This window comes from Hippopotamus amphibius, chromosome 13, assembly GCF_030028045.1.
Source record: "Hippopotamus amphibius kiboko isolate mHipAmp2 chromosome 13, mHipAmp2.hap2, whole genome shotgun sequence".
Classification (NCBI taxonomy): Eukaryota; Metazoa; Chordata; class Mammalia; order Artiodactyla; family Hippopotamidae; genus Hippopotamus; species Hippopotamus amphibius.
The window spans coordinates 45356457-45376214 of NC_080198.1; the positions used below are offsets into that span (position 1 = coordinate 45356457).

The 19758-nt window shown below is 41.3% G+C and overlaps 1 protein-coding gene across 2 annotated transcripts in view; it reads left to right on the forward strand.

The window, feature by feature from the left end:
- Positions 1-2096: 2096 nt before the first annotated feature.
- The window catches only part of SNRK (SNF related kinase), a 66545-nt gene continuing 48883 nt past the window's right edge, over positions 2097-19758 (forward strand). Inside the window, exons 1-5 of one of the 2 annotated variants that reach the window (XM_057706040.1) lie at positions 2105-2231; positions 5287-5336; positions 16024-16085; positions 18962-19081; positions 19177-19650. In XM_057706040.1, the coding sequence (XP_057562023.1) occupies positions 2142-2231; positions 5287-5336; positions 16024-16085; positions 18962-19081; positions 19177-19650 (796 nt within the window). In that variant the 5' untranslated portion in view covers positions 2105-2141. Of the gene's footprint in view, positions 2232-5286; positions 5337-16023; positions 16086-18961; positions 19651-19758 lie in introns of both variants that reach the window. The other variant, XM_057706039.1, reaches the window with a different exon arrangement.

The window sequence follows — 19758 nt, forward strand, 5'->3', positions numbered from 1 at the left end:
GTGTATCTAATTAAAGCTTCTTACAGGTCCATAAAAAGACCAAACATTAAAAAAGCAGTCTGGTTTGGAGAAAGCCCCAGGATAGATCGAAGGAGGGGGTTCTTCATTAACAATAAAAACACTTGCTTGAATTCAAAGTTAAGTAATCATATATTAATTTGTACTTGAATATTTTTAAATATTGCCTAAGCCTAATCAGATCGTGTTACCACATTGATGGTGTGGAACTGAAAATGGGTCGTGTTCTTGCCAGCAGCACTCCAGCTTCCCAAGAAACATCGGGGACGAATAAATGATTTACCACGTGGCCAGGATGGCAGCCCTCTCTCTGGAAGAGAATTTGAGCAGACTTTACTTAAACGAAGGTATTATTCTGTTCCTTTTCATTTATTGTCTTGCTATTCTTATGCCCTGTTGTCCTTATAGAATTTATTCAAAACCCGAGTTACATAGCAGCCATATAAATATTGTCCTTTCCAAGGGCTTATCTGTTAAGGCCATTGTTTGGTGATAACGGTTCCGTCTCAGGGGCTGCAGACCTGGCGGTGGAGGTCTTCAACCACTGGAGGTCCTTTGGGAGACCATCAGAGTGGTATTGTTTTTTCCCCTTTGCTTGGCTAGGGGAGTTCCCTGAATACTGATATCTCCCTAAGGAGAAAAGTGCAAGGCCTTCCTGTTTTCCAGTAACAAAGGACTGAATTCCACAAACCAAGTTAGAAGCTCCTGCTTAACCTACAGCTAGAGTTAGAATGTCAGTGTCAAAGTGAGATTATTCTTTTCGAGTCTTTCTAAGCCAGTGTTACCCCAGAGTTGGGGCCTTGACTCAGCCCTGAGGGGTAGAGGCCCACCTGAGGCCTACAACCCCAGGCTTTCCCCAGTCAATGATCCATCACCCTGTGCCAGAGCTTTAGGGTACCTGCCAGTCCCCCTTTAACCTTCCGTTATTACCCTCAGGGTGTGTACCTCCCAACCATCCACTCTTGCTTCCCAGTCATCTTCAGACATGCAAAGTAGATGCCAAGGAGGCAGTCTGAAAAGAAAAGTCTTCTGACAGTTGCAGGTCAGCAGAGACATTTGCTAAAGACATCTAGATTTTTCTTCTCTGTCCAGTCAATTTAATCAAATTTGGAGCATCTAAGCAGCTCCCGCCTCCCTCCACATTGTATCCTTCTTTGCTAGGGGTCCTTTCTTGGGGGAGGGGTGGCGAGCAGGGAGAGTCAGAAACGGAAAAAGCAGGTTGGAGAAATCTGGCATCTGGCTTGTCATTCCCTCCCAGAAAACCCGGGGAGCTGATCTCCATTGCGCGCCAAGCTTCCAAGGGTTGGAAACGGGAGCCCCTGCCCCTGTCTCCCACCCTCCCAAGCCCTCCTCTCAAGCCAGCGCTAAGCTCCCTTCGGGAGCCACCGGCCTGGTGACCATGCAGGTGAACCATCCAGCGCACAGTTAATGCCTGGAGTGTTCTGAACCCCTGTCTTCACATGCTTTAATACTTCCCACGACCTTTTGCCTTTCCAGGCTTTTCCAGAAGAGACAGCCGGGCCAGGCAAGGGTCTCCCGCTGACCTTTAAAGCCAGCGCTGCATTCAGATGCTGGGCTCTCCTCTTTTTTAAAAATAGCAACAAAATTCCTTCAAATTGGCTCCCCAGCAACTGTAGAGAAAAAAAATATGTATGTATATACGTGAATGTATGTTGAATTTTTTTCCCTTTCCTTGCTTAAACCTGGGCGGGAGATGGCGTGAACCTTTAAAAGGGTAAAGTGCCTGGCGCCCTCGGTCCCCCGTCCCAGGACGCAGTCATGTGAGGACGCGGTCCCTCCCCTCCGATTTCCTCCGACGGCTCGCGCTACTTTTGTGGGCCACTGTCCCGTGTCCCTGGTGCTTCCTCCTTCACCATCCCCTCTCCTGCTCGGGCGCCTCCCCCGCTTCCTACCGCCAGCCGCGGCGCAGGCTCGGCCGGGGTCTGGACGCTGCCAGAATGCCCTCCAGCAAACCGCCCGCCGGAGCCCGCAGGTGCGCCCCGCCCCGCCCTCCCCGCGGCCCCGCCCCGGCGCCCGCGTCACAGTGACGCGCGTCCCGCGCAGGCGCAACTCGGCCCCACCCCCCTCCCTGCGGCCGGTCGTCCGCCCGCCCGCTCGGTATTATGATTAGCGCTGGGTGCGGGGATTCGGCGGCCGGGAGGGAGTCGTTGGCGCCGCGGCCGTTGTGGACGGACGCCCGCCTGCTGGCTGAGGTAGGGGCGAGCGCGGCGCGCGGCCGGGCCCGGCGGCCGTGGGTGGGGGTGGGGCCGGCCTCCGCCGCGGAGTCGCCTCCGCGGTTGCCGGGCTGGGCGCCCGCCGCGGGCGGAAAGTAAGTTGCGCGCTCCGCGCTCCCCGCGCCGCGCGCCCCGGAGGACGCGGGGCCCGGGCTGCGGCGGCCCCGACCCCGCGGGGCGGCGGCGCGGCCCGGCGGCCCGGCGGCGGGGCCCGGACGGGAGCCGGCACTGCGGCGGCCGGCCGCGGGCGCCCCGAGGCCCTGCCCTTGCGGCCGCGGCGGGATTGCGGCACCTCGGGAGGCTCCCGCATCTCCGCGCCCCGCCCCGGAGCGGGCCCGGCGCCCAGGTTCTCTCGTGCGGTGTGTGCGCTTCACCAAAGGTGTTCTCCTTTTTCGAAAGAATCTGGAGATCTGGCGTAGCAGGGAGATTCCTTGCTAAAACTGCGGCCGTACAATAGAATGGGGATATTGTTGTCTGTAGAGAAAGGGCATCGGGGTAAGGAAGGAGGAGCAGGACCGTTCCCGAGGGACAGCTAGAAATTTTCAGATTGGAAAACCTCCATTCTTTTCCATAGGCATCGCCTGTTGATTTTTTATTTTTTTCTGGACCGTTGTACGAAAACCCTCCTGCCTTTTACTTGGACTTGGGATCCAGGAAAGTGACAGCCTTTTATCCTGGGGGCGGGGAAGGGGGGTCCTGGAGCTGTGCTGTTCCTAGCAGTTGGATCAGATAAAATTCAGTAGCTTCATAGGGGATTCGGTTCAAGTCCAGTATTTGGAGGGGTGAGGGGGGATTTAGCGGTAGGGTTCTTCAATCTATAGACGTCTGAGGATATAGGATTTTTCACACTGTCAAGTTACTTTTTTCCCCCTTGCATGTAATTGAGTCCATTTCCACAGTCTGAGGAGCAGGTGGTAAAGCTGACTTAATGCATTTCACGTTTTATGGTGAAAGGTGAAGCATGGCTAGCAGGTGATGGAACTGCAAATGTTTGGCGTCCTGGTCAGATTCCACCTGATTCCTGTCAGACATCAGATGCCTCAGTTGGGGTTCCTTGTGTGGGGTTGGGGGGCTAATCCCAAATCAGTCTGATTTATCAGAATGTGTATCAGTGTACTTTAAAGCCTGGGGTTGTCAAGGCTTATGCAATCAATTTGTTAATTTATAATCTTGTTACACTGCTCTCCAGATTTATAAAATCATTCCCTTAAGGAAATCTGTCTTCAGCGTCTGCTTAAATATTTCCCTTGGAATTGGATTCCTGGAGAGGAACGTACTGTACTAGTGGCGATTAAAGCATACTAATTAGACAAGTTTCTTTTAAAAAAAAAAATGTTGATTCTTTTATTTGACTATTTAATTGTCTCTATTAGGAAAACAGATGACACTCCCATTTTACAGAACTAGAAATGAGAGAAATGAGATGACATTCCCAAGGTCGCTTATTGAAGCAGTGTAGTAATTGAAAGTCAGGTGCACTGGGTTAACTTCTTAATACTCCATCTTTAAGGCTTTTCATGTAGGCAACTTTGCCACCTTTCTGTTTTTTAAATTTGCACAATCACTTTTTATTGTTTTGTGCAGAAAGGTTACTCTCACCATATTAATGTTTTTACTATTCTAAGTAAGTTTTTCTGTATTATTGCAGTAATACAAATATACACTTGTATAAAACATACAAGGACTCAGAAGTTATGTAATTTTTATTTTTCTAGAACAGAAGTATAGATTGAGCCTTTATGGTTCAATTGTAATCCCATAATCCTAAAATGAATACTTTCGAATGTCCTTATTGAAGGGCTTTCAGATATTTTTGCTGGTCTCAGGAAATACTGTTGGCCTAAACTTTGCTATGGGTGTTTCATACAGAAAGTGAAACTAAATAGAAACAACAACAACAACAACAACAACTTAATTTTTGGCGACATTGAGCAGCCCAGGTTCTAAGCATTGGTATAAATAAGGCTTGATTTCTCTGAAGCAGCTTGTCTGAGCCTAAGAACTCATTACACTGCCCAGGAAGAAAAGGGTACAAGTACGCTTTGCACATGGTCAGAATTTTAGAGATTGAAAACATAGATGAGGAACTCTAAAGACTTGATTTTACTGTATGCCAGCTGTTTGCCTAACAATCAAAAGATAGAGTTTTTAGCAAGATGCTTTTATAAGAAAACTAATTATTTAGAATATAGGTACTTCCCAGTGTACATGTATGTACAGGTCAATTCTTAGATCAATTTAGGTGGAAAAGTTGAGTGGTTTGTAGCAGTTTTGAAGGTAAATTAAACCTGTGATCATTTATTCGTGGAGCCCTTGTCTACTTTTAGGGCCCTGGGTTAGAGGATAGCAGTAGAAAAGTGAATTAAAAACCAGTTCCTGCCTTTACAGGCTACTGTAAATTATATTTACACTGAAGTAAACAGTAACAGTAGGATCAGATGCTGTGGTGAGGCATAGGCAAAACCCCTGGTCAAGGAGCAGTCTGACCTGGGAATGCTTCGCAGAGAAGGTGATGGTTGAACCTAGTCTTGAAGGACAGGTAGACCTCCCAGGCAGAGAAATAGGGAAAGGGCTCCAAGGGTTCAGAGAAGGTGAAAAGACAAGGTCAGGTGGTGGAGGAAGAACTTAGATCCAAGTGGGTGAAAGGGAGCTGAGGAGGTAGAGATGGTGCAGCTGTTTTTGTTTTTTTAAGACTATGGAAAGGAAGGGGGAGGAGTGGGGCAGTAGCTTTGGGGATGGAGGGGAACATGTTTCGGTCTTCCCTTGTAGGTTGGTTTGGGAAGAGCCGGTGTAAAACCTCTCAGATGTAACGGGCTCACGCGTGAGCACTGGCCAGTGTGTTGTCTGTTGTGGGTGGTCTGGTGCTGTGTTGTTCACACTGCAAGATCATCTCCTCATCTTGTTTTCCTGCTTTGGGTTGAGGCCTTCTATCCCATTGGAAACCACTTCTTACTGGTGGTAAGCGAGGAACCTGACTAAAGAGGATTCCTGCTCTGTCTTCCCTAAATGTTTATTTCTTTGCTGTTACTTCCAGAGCCTCCTGAGATTCTGCTTTGGCACCTCCAGCATTTGGGCTCTGCTCAGGTAGGCTCTTTCCTGACAAAGCAGGCCTCTCTCCCTCTCCTTCCTTGTTGTGTCCTGTTCCCCAGGCTGCTGCCGTGTGACTACAACAGTTACTTCAGAGGTGGAGGGCACTGGCTGCCCCTGTACCCTGACGCTTTAAGTTCTGGAGTGTCTCTGGGCTCAAAGCAAGATTTGGGGGAGGGTGTGTGTCTGACTCTCTAAACACATAACTCCTCAACTACATGCTGCCCTGAAATGTGACTTTGATTATGAAATCAGTGCTTCAGAAATGTGGGTTACAGGCCATGTAACTGGTCAAATCATAGCCTCACTGGGCCTCGGTTTCTCATTTGTTGACATGCAGTTACCTTTCTCAAACCCAGAAGGCTGTCAGCTCCTTGGAGCCAGAGACCCCTTCTTCGATTTCTATATCCCCAGACCAGTGTAATGCCTGACACATAGTCAGTGTACCCAAGGAGTGTCCTGGGGAAGAAACTTTAAAAAATCCGAACTTTTGTTTGTTGCCCATTAATAGAAACCTTACCCATTTTATCCAGATGAGTTGGATTGGAATTGCTTTTCAGTCATAGAAGTCCAGCGCTAGAAGCAGATCTTCCACTCTGTACTACCATGCAGTAGATGCTCAAGAGATTATTTGTTCCTGCCCCGTATTCCCTGAGTAAATGGCCCCACCTGCTACCACTCTCCACTAGTCATTCTAGGTTTCCCTCTCTGCTTTGCCCTGCTGTGCATTGAGCTCCTGGATTCTACTTCCTAAACATGTCTCCTCTGTTACATCCTTACCATCACCACCCAGGTACAGGCTGCCCTCATTTTTAAGTCTTTAATCATTTATCTGGAGGTATTTTCACTAGTCTCCTTACCTGTGTCCAAGTTCTAGTCTTGCCCTTCCAATCTGATCTTCAGTTTGCTGCCAGAGTGGTTTAACTGTCATCTCTGATTGCCTTTCCCCTGCTCAGAATTCTTCTTTGGCTTCTTAGTGCCAGCTTTCATTTGTTCATTTAATAAAGTATATCTATATATTTTGGGCAGATGCTATACTCGGCGGGCCCTGGGATGGAGAGCTGAGTAAAACAGACATACATCTTACGTGGGCTAAATTTATCGTTAGTCTAGTGGGGGACACAGATTATTAATCACATAATCACACAAATAATTACATAACCACAATTGTGATAAGGGCCATAATGGAAAAGAGCCTGGTGCTGTGAGAGGGTGTGGGGAGCTGGTGTGCAGGAGTGTGGGACGGGAAGGAGAGGCGATAGTCAGGAAGGTGACCTTTACGCTGGGCCCTGAAGCATGGTGTGGGCTAGCCAGATGTGAGGCGTGTCAGCTGATGTGCATGGGATACAAGGACCTTTGGGTATCTGGCCCTTACCAACCTGTCTAACCTTGTCTCTTACGCTCTGCTCTGCGTGTATTACTGTTCCAGTCACACTAAGGCCTCTTTCCCACCATGGCTGATTTCATTTCTTAGCTCAAACAAAAAAATTAATTTCTCTGAGATGCCGCCTTTGAACTCATGAAGGCAGATTTAGGGAAAAGAACACCTCTTCTGGCCTCCTTGTCCCTGTGAGAAGTATAAATGATGTGGGGCAGTGACCTTCTTGTTATATCCAGTACAGGCATTTAGGGGCAGTTTCTTGGGCCAATTAGGGGTGAGGGTACCAGTATCAAAATAAGATGATGAGCTAAGTATACAGCTCCTCTCAAGTATCAGACTCTCCTGGGACGGAAGCCAGTAGTGAAAAGTTGGAGAAAAAAATCCTGGGGTGATTTTGATCCCACTCACACCTTGCTAATAATACGTATTATCGCCTTTTGCTTTCATAATAACTGTCCAGGGTGGTGATTATCTTTGTTTTATAATAACTTGTTGGGCTCCAGGTCCTGTGGTACGTTTTTGTGCTAAGATGCTTCTCCTCATATTTGCTGAGTAAATGAAGTTTGATCATTCTTAAAGTGCACCTCTATCACTAATAAAGTGAAGATAAGTTGACTCTGATACTTTGAAATGTGACTCTTAGGTTGCTGTCCCAGCTTTTCTCTGATGTTCCCTCCCCTTCTCTGTACAGACACATCTCTTAGGTCATTATATTGTCTTCATATTGCATAGCTAGGGGAAAATGCTAGAATAATGTATTTAACTGCATTTAATATTAGTTCTTTTATATTAAAGAGATTATATTTTAGGTAATGTAGGTTTCACTCTTATAGTATAACTTACCTAGGTAAAGTTCATCTTAGATTTAGGACATTATACTAACAAATATTTGTTGGACAAATTATGAAGCTAGAGTGTGCCATTTTCATGCATCTCTTTAAAATAGTCCAAATATTGTGCAGTCTTTTTTATTTTTTTGGACGTGGACAAAAGTAGAGTGATTGAATTTTAAAGTAAAGTTTAGCTTTGTGTTTTACCTCATTTTCTACAGGTTAAACGGTTCTCTATTGGTATGAAGCATAATGAGTGCTACAGAAGACATTTTTTGTTTTGTTTTAAATTTTTAAAAAATCGGTTTTTAATGTTCAAAATTAAAAATTTCAAACAACAGGTCACATAAGGAAATTTGGATCTAATGTCTACCCCCAGATTTTACAGATAAGGAAATCAAGACCCTAGAGCAGTTAAGCAATTCAACTAAGAATACGGTTTTAGTCTGTGGCAGAGTCAGGGTAAACACTCAAGTATCCTGATTATTTGGCCAGAATTCTTTGCACCACAGCATAAGATATCTGTCCCTTCTAGCACTATGGGTCATATTATAGCTTCTCAAATGATTTTTTTTTTCATTTTATTTATTTATTATTTTTTGGGGGTGTACACCAAGTTCAATCATCTGTTTTTAAACACATATCGCCGTATTCCCTCTCTCCCTCGACTCAGAAGACATTTAGAATGAGAATATTCAGTCTACAGTTTCAAGGCTTGATTTTATCCTTTGTTCTCCTATTTTAGGAGTATTTGCTAATCCTCTTGTGAAGGAAAATGTTTTTTCAGAAACAAATGGAGAGAATGAAACATGCAAAGTACATTAAAATTGCAGTTTGGGTAAGGATAAATTTTTTAAGGCAGAAAATAGAATCTTCCTAAGTTGTACTTAACTTACTTGTTTGGCGTTGGCTATTCTGTCCCACTGGGAAGGAATCTTGCCGTAACAAAATTTTATGTGAACTCTGAAGGGGAAGGGATTTTCAAGGTGCCATTCAATTATTAAATGACCAATAATTACCTCTCTGTCTTTTGAATGGTTATTTGCCTGCAATTTTCTTTCTCAACTTGGAGAGCAGTTTCTAAACATTTCAGAAAGTTTTTAATGGATTTATTTATTTATTTAAAAGTTTGGGAAACTATCTGTTACAAGTTATGTGAATTTTTTTTTTTAATATTTATTTATTTACTTGGCTGTGCCGGGTCTCAGTTGTGGCATGTGAACTCTTAGTTGTGGCCTGTGGGATCTAGTTCCTTGACTAGGGATTGAAGCCAGGCCCTCTGTGTTGGGAGCACAGAGTCTTAGCCACTGGACCACCAGGGAAGTCCCTGGAATTATTTATTAATAATGTTTATTAGGTGAGTCTTTGGCATTTTGGTGGCAGTAGGGAATTTCCTATTTTTAGTTGATTGCTGGGTCAGGGAACTCGCATGGCATGTCAGAATCGGAGGAAAAACAGAAATGTCAAAGTAGATTTATTTTATTGCTGTTGTTTCCCTGGGAATTAGAAAGGTCTAGGTCAAAGGGAGGCATTGTATTATTGCAGGAAAAAATGCAGAGCCCAGGAGTCAACTTAGGCAGCTCTTACCTGGGCGTAGGACTAGGCATAGAAAGTCTTTATCCTATTTGAACCTGCTTTCTCATCTGTCAAATGGGTGTAATACTCCATTATATTCCTGGTTGTGAGGAATAAATTATGTAACAAATGTAAAGAATCCAGTGCATAAAAAGATTCCGAGTAGTTAAATTGTTTACTCTTTTTGAAACCTGCATTAAAACAAAACAATGGGCAGTTGTGGCAGTAGAAAACATTTTTAAAACTTGAAATGAGACAAAAGAAAGGTCAACTGTGCTTTTGCTGTAAAACTCATTTCTATGTAAACCTGTTTAGGTTAGTAGTAGATTTTTAGGAAAGTGATAAGGGTAGTAATGAGAGAGCTCTAATAAGTCAAGACAAAAATTGGTGTTTTATGGAACTTTACAGTGAATAGTGAAGTTTTCAGTTGGTTTGAATTTTCTAATGACCTTTTTCTTATGTTATTCTCATGTTAAAACCTAGGGTTTTCCTCTTCTTTTGAGGCCTCAGATCAGCTCTGTGATGTGAAGCTGCTTCTGTGCATTTTTAACTATTTCATGGCACTTGAATTAACCTTAAGTATAATTCAGAGACAGCGATGTGGTGAATTATTTAGTCTAGCAAGTTTTCCATTGATTTGGAGAAGCTAGGAGTGCATCGCTGGGACTTCCCTGCTGGTCCAGTGGCTAACACTCTGCACTGCCACTGCAAGGGGGTGCAGGTTCGATCCCTGGTCGGGGTACTAAGACCCTACATAGTGCACGGCGTACATGGTGCAGCCAAAAAATAAATAAAAAATATGTGAAAGTCATTAAAAAAAAAAAAAAAAAAGTTCATCACAGTTCCCTAAATGGTGAGCCACTAAGTAGTTTTCAAGATCAACCTTCCTAACCCTCGTAAACTTATCTCACTTCTACCCCATGGCCTGACTTCACCCACGTTGGTGTTCTCCGTTTGGAAGCCAGCCAGCCAGCCTAGCACACTCTCTGCTGCCTATTTCCCGCATTTTCAGAAATAGTGTCCCACTGCTCCCGGTGAAGGGTGAGGCCTGATCTGTGGGCTGCCCCGTCTTTGGAGGTCCTGCCTTTGGTATCCTCTGTTTTTCCTTTGACAGAACTCACTGAGGTTAACTTGTGTAATTAATTATCTTTTTATACGTAGATAACTCATTTGTAAGATTCTAAAGGATAGGGACTGTGTTATGTTCTACACAATTAGCAAAATCAAATGTTTGCTAATAAAAATAGACTCAGTGTTCCTGTTCCTTCCTCAGCCTGAAGGAATTGCATACTTTGTCCCTCAAGGGAGGCAGAATATTTCATTGAATATGTCTTGTTTATTAAGATTACATAAATATATATATATATTTCAGGGAAATTGGTTTATTTTATAGATCTCAGTGGAAAAGTAAATTGAATGGATAATTATGTACAGAAATTCAAAATTTTAATAACGTCTGCCTTTCCTAGGTTAAAAGGCAGCACACATTTCTGCAAAAAATTTGAAAAGAACAGAATAGCAGAAAGAGAAAAAAAATCTACAGTCTTACCAGTTTAACATTTTGGTATTTTTAGTATACATGCAGACAAATTATATGCTTTTTAAAAAATTGGAATCCTATACCATGAAATTTGGTATGTGAATTTTTTACTTAACATTTTATTGTGACAATTTCCCATGAGGTTAAATAGCTTCAAAATATAGCAGCATAGTGTTAATGTGAGGTATACCATTTCCTTATTGTAGACCTTTTGTTATTTCTGATTTTTTTCATTTTTTATTTTTTATTATTATTTATTTTTTTGCCGCGGGAAGGCACACCGTGCAGCATGTGGGATTTTAGTTTCCTGACCAGGGTTCAAACCCATGGCCCCTGCATTGGGAGCGTAGAGTCTTAAGCACTGGACAGCCAGGGAAGTCCTCAATTTTTTTTTTTCCATATATAAATATCACTGAACATTATTGAATATAAATATTTGCCCATGTCTTTATTTCTGTAAGACATAAACCTAGTAGTAAGATTATTAAATCAAGGATATTATTATAAGGCTCTGGATACCACTGTTGCCAAATTGCTTTTCAGAAGGGTAATTTGCAGTCCCAACAGTGTGAGAGAATCTCCAAATGATTCTGCCTTTTAAGTCAAAGTCAATGAAATGTTAGGTGCCGGTATTTTTGTTCTAGGATCAATTTACTTTTTTCTAACATTCTTTTTTGACCACTTTTTCATGACCAGCAATATCAGTAGGGGAAGATGACAGGGAGTTAAAGTGAGTTTTGACAGTATTAATAAACGCTTTGGAAGAGAGATTTAGATTATTAAGTTTTTCAATTCTCCATGGCTTCCAACTTATATTCTGTTTTCCTGGCAAAGGAGTAATTGTGGGTTGTCTTTATTTTGGAGTAATTTCTGTACACCAACTTGTGCTTAAGTCATTATTTATTATGTGGGTACTTTATACCAGGGCTGTGACCATACTCATTTTTTAAATATCACCCTCAGGTAGAAATGGTGACATGCTTAGCATTTGTTGTCACTTTAATGAGAGGCAGTTCCGTTTAGGAATTTGAACTTATCATCTGTGCTGCTGCTCCAGGTTTTGTGGCTTTGATGTTAACCCCTTTCTCTCTACAAATACTGCTACTTTCCATTCGTTGATAGATTGCCTTACTCCTGAATTCATTCAGATTCCTTGATATGTCCTGGAATGTAGCTTCTCTTACTTAGAGGAAATAAAGATTACTTAAACCAGCACTTTAAGGGATAGATCTGTGTTGGCAACCCAATCACTGCCTCGAGAGACTGGAGCAGGCTTTTTAGCCTGGCATTTCTGGTCACCTCGGTGGCCCTGAGTCCATTAAAATTGACTACCCGGAAGAAAACTTTCAGAACATACTTCAGTAGGCAATTACCTTCCCTTGAAATATACTTTATTAGACCTTTGGAGGTACATTTTTGCTTATTGGGACATTTCTCATAATAAATGATTGAAACCTAATTTGTAGTTTCCATCTTGATTCCAGTGGCTACAGACTGATACTACCTGATACCCACATAGTAATATTCAGCCAATCCAGTGAAGAATTCTGGATTCTTCCGTAACTTGGGACGTGTTGACCTGTTTGTGGTTTCTTCTTCTAAAAAATTTTTGTTTTCTTCTTTGGCCGTTCCTCTCGGCATGCGGAATCTTAGTTCCCCAACCAGGTATCAAACCTGTGCCCCCTGCAGTGGAAGCGTGGAGTCCTAACCACTGGACCGCCAGGGAATTCCCTGGTTTCTTGATCTTTGTTTTATAGTTTATATTGATGACACCCAGGAGGAGGAGTGCAGTTCTGGAAATGTGTAATATTGTTTACTTTAGATGAAAAGAACAGCAATGGTGACTGCCACTGGGATTGTGTTTATTTTGCCTGACCTGGAGGTTATTGATATTCCTGGAGGATTGAGTCTACTGTCTTCTTTTCAGCCTGTACCACTGTTGTTATAGGTATCTTTGAAATTTTAGCAGTAAGATGAAGGCGGTAGTTTTCATGGAGAGTGTGTTAGTTCCTTCACTTAAGTTGGCTTTTCTCTAAACGTATGTTTAGTCTGATATTTCCCATAAGTAAGAGTTACAGTTTTCATTTTTTTGGTGTTTGTGTAAGAAGCTTAAATACAGCTTTAGCATGGCTTTATAAAAACTCATCTTTTAGCTCTCTGTATTGGAGGGAGAGCATTGGCACAGATTTTTTTTTTTTTTTTTTTTTTTTTTTTGAAGCATGTAATTTGGGAGGTTTTTGTGTATCTGAATATTGGTGGTCTGGTTTGGGGGGCGGGGAGGGATTTGTAATATCCCAAAATGTAGAGAGGCTATAGAAGTAGCCTAATTTTTGCACATGGCCCTTTTTGTGTGACCTGCTTTCTCATGCCATGGATTGATTGGTAATGATTCTCCACATGGAGCCACCTTTGCTCAGTGTGCTGGTCCTCACCTCTCCTGGGGAGATGTGTGAGTTGGAGACCTTTGTTCATATACAGACCACACTGCCATGGTGAAGATGTCAATGAAAAGCTAGAAGTGAATTTTGACAGGAATAACAGGGTGAATTCCAACTTGACAGTAGGTTTAACAGAGGCTGGTTTTACAAATGTTTTCAGCAGCTTGCAAAATGTGTGTAGGGCCACCCACACTTCCTTCCTCTTCTGCAGCCACACCCGCACACTTGGGTTGCTTCTGCTCTCTTTAGTAAACTGGGAGAACATCCGTGTATTCTTGCAACACATGTGAGTACTTGTTTCTCAAACATGAATTTCCATATTATAAACACCCTGGACTGGATGGCGTGTTTCATTTTGGTCCAGCCGTGTTATATGCATGTGTGAGCACATGCTGAGTAAGAAATCTGCTTTAGAGTGGCCTAATTTAGTGCTTTTGCTGTTTTAAAAGATGTCACCTGAGCTATGTAGTCATTAAAAATAGTGACAGAGAACTTAGTGGTAGAAAAATGTTCATCCTATAGTAGAGGGAAAAGCAGTCATAAGATTTCGTATACAATATCTTATTCTTTGTAAAGAAGCAGAGGTATAAAGAATATATACTCAACCCTGAAGAGATGTCATCCTAGATGAGATTATAGGTGTTTTTTGTTTGTCTCTTTTTAATCTGTGGTGCTTTTCTGCATTTTCCAAATTTTCTAAAGTGAACTTGTTTTGGGGAGAGAAATACGTAGAAAATGGTACCCCCCCCCCCCATTCGTGTGTGTGTGGGGGGGGGTCCCATTTTATTAAAACCTTTGTGTCTGGCATGTATTATACATAAAAAATAATTTGGAAGTCTGTGTCCAAAATGTTAACAGAAATAATCCCAGAGGGTAGACTGATGGATAATTTAAAAAAAAAAACTTGCCTCTTTTTGCGAGTATATATTTTCTGATTGTATTTTTTTTCTTACACTGCACAGATGTTTCTTTCATAATTGAAACAGAAATACTAAAAGGAAAATAATAGGTCAAGTGAAAAAAGCAGAATGCAAGATACAAAGTTATGTATAGAATGATCACACCTTTGTAAAACAAAATGAAGAAGCTGTATATAAGCATTTGCAGAAACCCCACCAAAATATTAATAGTGCTGATCTTACGTGGTAGGACTGTGGATGCCTGTTTGTTCTTTCTACTTCTTATTTTGTATTTTCCATATTTTCTATGAAAATATATTGCTTTGATAGGAAAAATATAAAGGAATATTTAGTCCCTTTTAAAAGGATAGACTTGATAGAATGTCATCTTAGTATTATTTTAAAAGCGGATACTTAGATTTTGTGGGATGCTTTATTGGGAAAATCACCAGACTTTGATACTCAACTAGAGATTAGTTTCTTTATCACTCTACAGCACCCATTTCCAAGTTAATGCATTTTAGGAAACTAAGCAGTAGAAAATTTCTGAAAACAGAAGAGAGATGATAGCTCAGTAAATTCAGTCTCTTGAAATAGTGTGGAAGACTAAAAGAATTTCTACTTGGGTAAGGGAGATTACATCAGTATGAAATCATAGTGGTGGTGGTAGGTAGTATTTACCGAATGCTTACTCTGTGCCAGGCATTATTTTAAACACTACCTTTATCAACTCATTTAATCCTCACCACAATCTGTGAGGTGCTCTTGCTACTGACATTTTCTTATGAGGAAACTGAATGTACAGAGAGATGAGGTTTTGCTCAGGTCTAGTGGCTGGTGAGCTGGGATTCAGATCCAGTCACTGGCCAGTCCTCAGCCACGCTGGACCACCACACTGCTTGGCCAGAGACACTGTGGATGAAACTGGCTGTTGGAAAGAGAGAAGCAGGCATAGATAATGGGAGGAGCTACTGTATCCCACTTAGAGCTGAAGGACCAGGTAGGCATCCCAGGGTTTACCTCTCACTGGAGGTGGGCCTGTGCCCATGACTTTGCTGGCCCCGTCTGTGTGGTAGCACGGTCTCCATCTCTTTTTCCCGCCCTCATTCCCAGCAATAAACTTGTTTTCACATCCACCTTTCCCTCTTTCTTCTTTTATCTTTCCTACTTTCCCCCATCTCTTTGCACTCTTTCCCCCAAGCTTGTGTGAGCTCGAGCTTAATGATTACCTGGACGAACTCACCTGTAGTATATTGTGTAAAGTGCCTTAGCCTAGTTTGAGTGTTTGGAACTTTAACTTATTTGTATGATATTTCAGTGTTGAGGAAAGGCCTTCAAGGCTGCCTCAGTCAGTATTCCCTCACTGTCCCACAAACTTCAATATCAGTGATCCTCTCACATTCTCTTTGTTTTCTTTTACTATCAGATGGAAAGCCTCTAATAAGCATTTTGTATGTTCTCCAGTGCTGGTGTTGGTTTCTCCTGGCCTGCTAGAGGATGGTTTGTGGGAAGGGTTGCCCTCCTTGGCCTTTGGGGTGGGTGTTTCATGAGCCCAGAGGGCCTCCTGTAGGCAAGCTGGGCTCCGAAGCCAGGCCGAGCAGGCTTGGAGCTGCAGACTGCTGCTCACCGGCCAGGTTGAGCCTCCTGGGCCTTCCTTGCAGCCTCCTAGGGAGGGTTCAGCGCACTGCGCATTCGTGCTCCTCACCCAGGAGGCATTTAGAAACGGTGACTTCACTGTTGTTCCTTGTTATAATCTCCTCCTCCTTCCAGAGCAGTAATCCTTCTGACCTGTCTGCCTGGACCAGTCTCTATGTATCTGTTCTCTGTCAAATTCCTGTTGACTAAAAATTCTTTGAATGGGTTGTAATTCATAGAAGAGAGAAAGATAATGGGAGACTGGGTCACTGAAGACTAATTTGCTATTTTTATATGTCTTTCTGGATCCAGCCTGCGGGTTTATATTTTAACTTTAAGCAAAGTTAAATAGAACTAAACTAAAATCTTTTTGTGTTTTCTTTTAGGAGAAAGAAGCAACTAACGAAGCACAGTAATACCAAGGATTATTCAGTGTGCAGTTTGCAGGGTATGTCTTGGAGCTGGTACAGAGTCACCTTTATTTCATATAAGCCACATTTTAACATTCTGCATTGGTATTCAGAATGATTTTCAGGCATTGCAAGATCCCCCAAGATCAAAAAATGATTTAATTATTTCCTATGCTAACTCAAAATACACTCGATGTAGGGTTAAACAGTTAGTATTTAAAAAGATGTTCAATAACAAGGATATTTTTCCTCCCAACTTTCAGTTATTTGTAACTTCCTGTTTTTAGGTGTACAACTGTAGTTTCATAGGCAATGAGAAAGGGATTTATGTACCCAGAAAAGTACCAAAAAAAGTAAATTCTTTGATAGTGACAGTGATTATCGTTTCACTACAGGGTAGTCTGTCATTAAGAAGAGACCCTATACGATTCTTCCCTGTGAAGTTGCTAGTAGATTAAAAAGTATTTCATTGTGCTCTTTTGCTAACACGGTTCTGGGAAGAGAAATGACAGTGTGTGAATAGTGGTTGTCTCTGGGTGTTAAGACCCTGAAAAAAAGACTTTTTTTCCCTTATCTGTATATTCACTTATTACCTTTGTAATAAAAGAAATCCTTAAATTAAAAAAAAATGAATTAAGTTAAAATTTGAACAAACTCAGATTTACTTTCAAAGTCTGATTTATATGCCACTTTAGAAAACATCCAAACTAAAGTGACAGATGAAAAAAATAAATGTTAGGTAAACTCGGGGGCAGCCCAAAGAAGTTTGTTTTGAAAGCTAAAGTTGCATTTACCAACTCATACAATAGAAGCATTGACTTGGGTAGAATTTTAAGAATAATTACCGCCCTTATAAATCGAAGTTAAAGATTTAAAGATAGTTTTTCTGCTCCCTGGAGTTAGCTTAGAGTTTGTATTTTTGAAAATTATATATGCCTGAATTAAACTTTCTTTTGGGGAACTACTGTCTAAGTAAAGCAAGATCTTTTCACTTGGATTTTCCTGTTAATCTTATCATTAAAATTATTAGCTCAGATGGATAATATACAGAATAGAAGAAATTTGCTTTTTCTCCAGCACCTGTACATAGATATTACAGGTTTCTTATTTTTAAAAATCTTAATAGAGATACGATTTTGTTTCTGAAATTAATGCAGAAACACATTTTGGTGTCAAGATAGCCTTGGGTTCAAATCCCAGCTCGTTTACACACTGGCCCTATAGCCTAGGCCAAGTTACTATTTTTGTGCCTCAAAATGAGACTAATAATCCTGTCTCTGAGGGCAGTTTACAGTTAGATCACTCAAAATTACTCTGAGGGTAATGTACATTTAAAAAAAGCTTGGGGTGGCACCAGATACGGATTCAGATCATTTCAGTTTGCATGGGAGAGTGACTACGCCTCTTTTATAGTATTTTAACTCGTAAGATAATATTAACCTAAATATAATATTGTTTAGGGTGGTGAGATGTTTATAGGAGACGTATGCTTTGAAATAAGAATTAAGTTTGAATCTTAGCTTCAGCATGTACCTGGAACCCAGTGTTTTCCTGGCTATGAAATGGAAATAATGCTGACCTCTTAGGATTAAGATCCAGTGACACAGTCACAGGAGGGTGGGGATATGGGAATATATGTATAAATATGTGTAAGTACTGTTCTTAACAAAAAGTAACTGCAAATGTGAAACTCTGTGATAGGAGCATTAGAAAAGGCTTCACTGAAGGGATGAATATGCACTAATAGAAAAGATCTAGTCTTGGGAGATGGCTGTAATTTTCATTGGATTTTGTTATTTAATTCTGTTAAGTTTTGGTCAGAAAAAATAATAGTGGGAGTTCAATCTGTGAGATTTAAAGTGATAATTTGAATCTTAATTTGTATAATTATGTACATTTTAAAAAGTTTTCTGAGTCAGGATCATTGATAAGAACCTATTTCTATATTTTAAGGTTTACACTATAAAGATTGAGAATTTTAAATTCCATATGAAATGAGGTCTTCAAAGCCAAATGGTCTTTAAGACTTAAATGGTTTAAGTGCATGCTTGTCTGTTCTTGAAATATAAGCAGATCATGGTGGGTTTTGTTTGAGACTTGGAAAACCATAATAAAGGTAAGCAGAACTGCCAAGCGCAAAGAGTGAGTACCAGTCAGCCAGCAAATATTAAGCACCTGCTGTGTGCCACTTACTGTTCTAGGCACTAATGACGCAAGAGCAAACAATTGCCTTGTAAACATTTTGATAAAAAGTTACATTTCAAAATTTAACAATTTTTTTTGATTATGTGTTATGTGTAAAACACTATTCTAGGCATTAGAGGAGGGGAGAAGTTAAAAAATATTCATAGAACCGTAGAGTCTCAGGAACCTTGCAGTCTCAGGATGGAGCTGGTGTATACAGAAACCTATAGGATAAGACCACATGGGATGGAGGTGTCCCATGGTGCTTTGGAGATGCAGAGAAGGGAAGGTAATCCCAGTTGGGAGACTTAGAGAAGCCGTTACTGAAGGGATTTTAAAGGAAATAGTGCTGGTTTTGAAATAACAGGAAAAAGTTGTCGATTTTGGTCCAAGTGTATATTCTTTGTGTTTTCCCTTATCAATCCTTGACTTTGGAAAATATTCTTTTAAAACAGAGCTTATTAAACTTGCCAATTTTCTTATTTCTGACATCACCAAAAAATTCTTCCAACAAACTAACTTTTTATCAGTTTGCAAAATAGATTGGTATTTAAGTTATCAACCTTTATAATGTGAACCCTAAATGTGTAAATAGGGTACCATAAATGCCCCTGACTCATTTTGTCTCAATGTATTCATTTCAAGCGCCTCTTAAAACAAAATTTTAAAAAAAGAAGCTTTAAAAGGTAAAGTCACAGAAAACTTAATTTTATGTCTCTTATTTTTGTAGATGTCCATGGCGACATTGAAAATGAATTCCTTATTTTCACCGAATATATGAGAAGACCCATCTTAAACAGTCTAAATATTTTTTCTTGTGTTGGACCAGCATGGCAGGATTCAAGCGAGGGTATGATGGCAAGATTGCTGGCTTGTATGATCTGGATAAAACCTTGGGTCGAGGTCATTTTGCAGTGGTTAAACTTGCCAGGCATGTCTTTACAGGTGAAAAGGTGGCAGTAAAAGTTATTGACAAGACAAAATTGGACACTCTAGCCACTGGCCATCTTTTCCAAGAAGTGAGATGCATGAAACTAGTGCAGCATCCCAACATCGTACGCCTTTATGAAGTTATTGACACCCAGACCAAACTATATCTTATTCTAGAACTTGGGGATGGAGGAGACATGTTCGATTACATAATGAAGCACGAGGAGGGACTTAATGAAGACTTGGCCAAGAAGTACTTTGCACAGATAGTTCATGCCATATCTTATTGCCATAAACTCCATGTGGTTCACAGAGACTTAAAACCTGAGAATGTGGTCTTCTTTGAAAAACAGGGTCTTGTAAAGTTGACAGACTTTGGTTTCAGCAACAAATTTCAACCAGGGAAGAAGCTCACTACAAGCTGTGGATCTCTTGCATATTCTGCACCAGAAATTCTGCTTGGTGATGAGTACGATGCACCTGCAGTAGGTAGGTAACCTTCCAGTATTTGCCCTCTTGAATTCTGTTGGCTAGAGTGTAGCTGGTCAAATCTGTTGTTGTTGGTTTCAAAATAATTTCTAAGAGAATTTCTGTTAA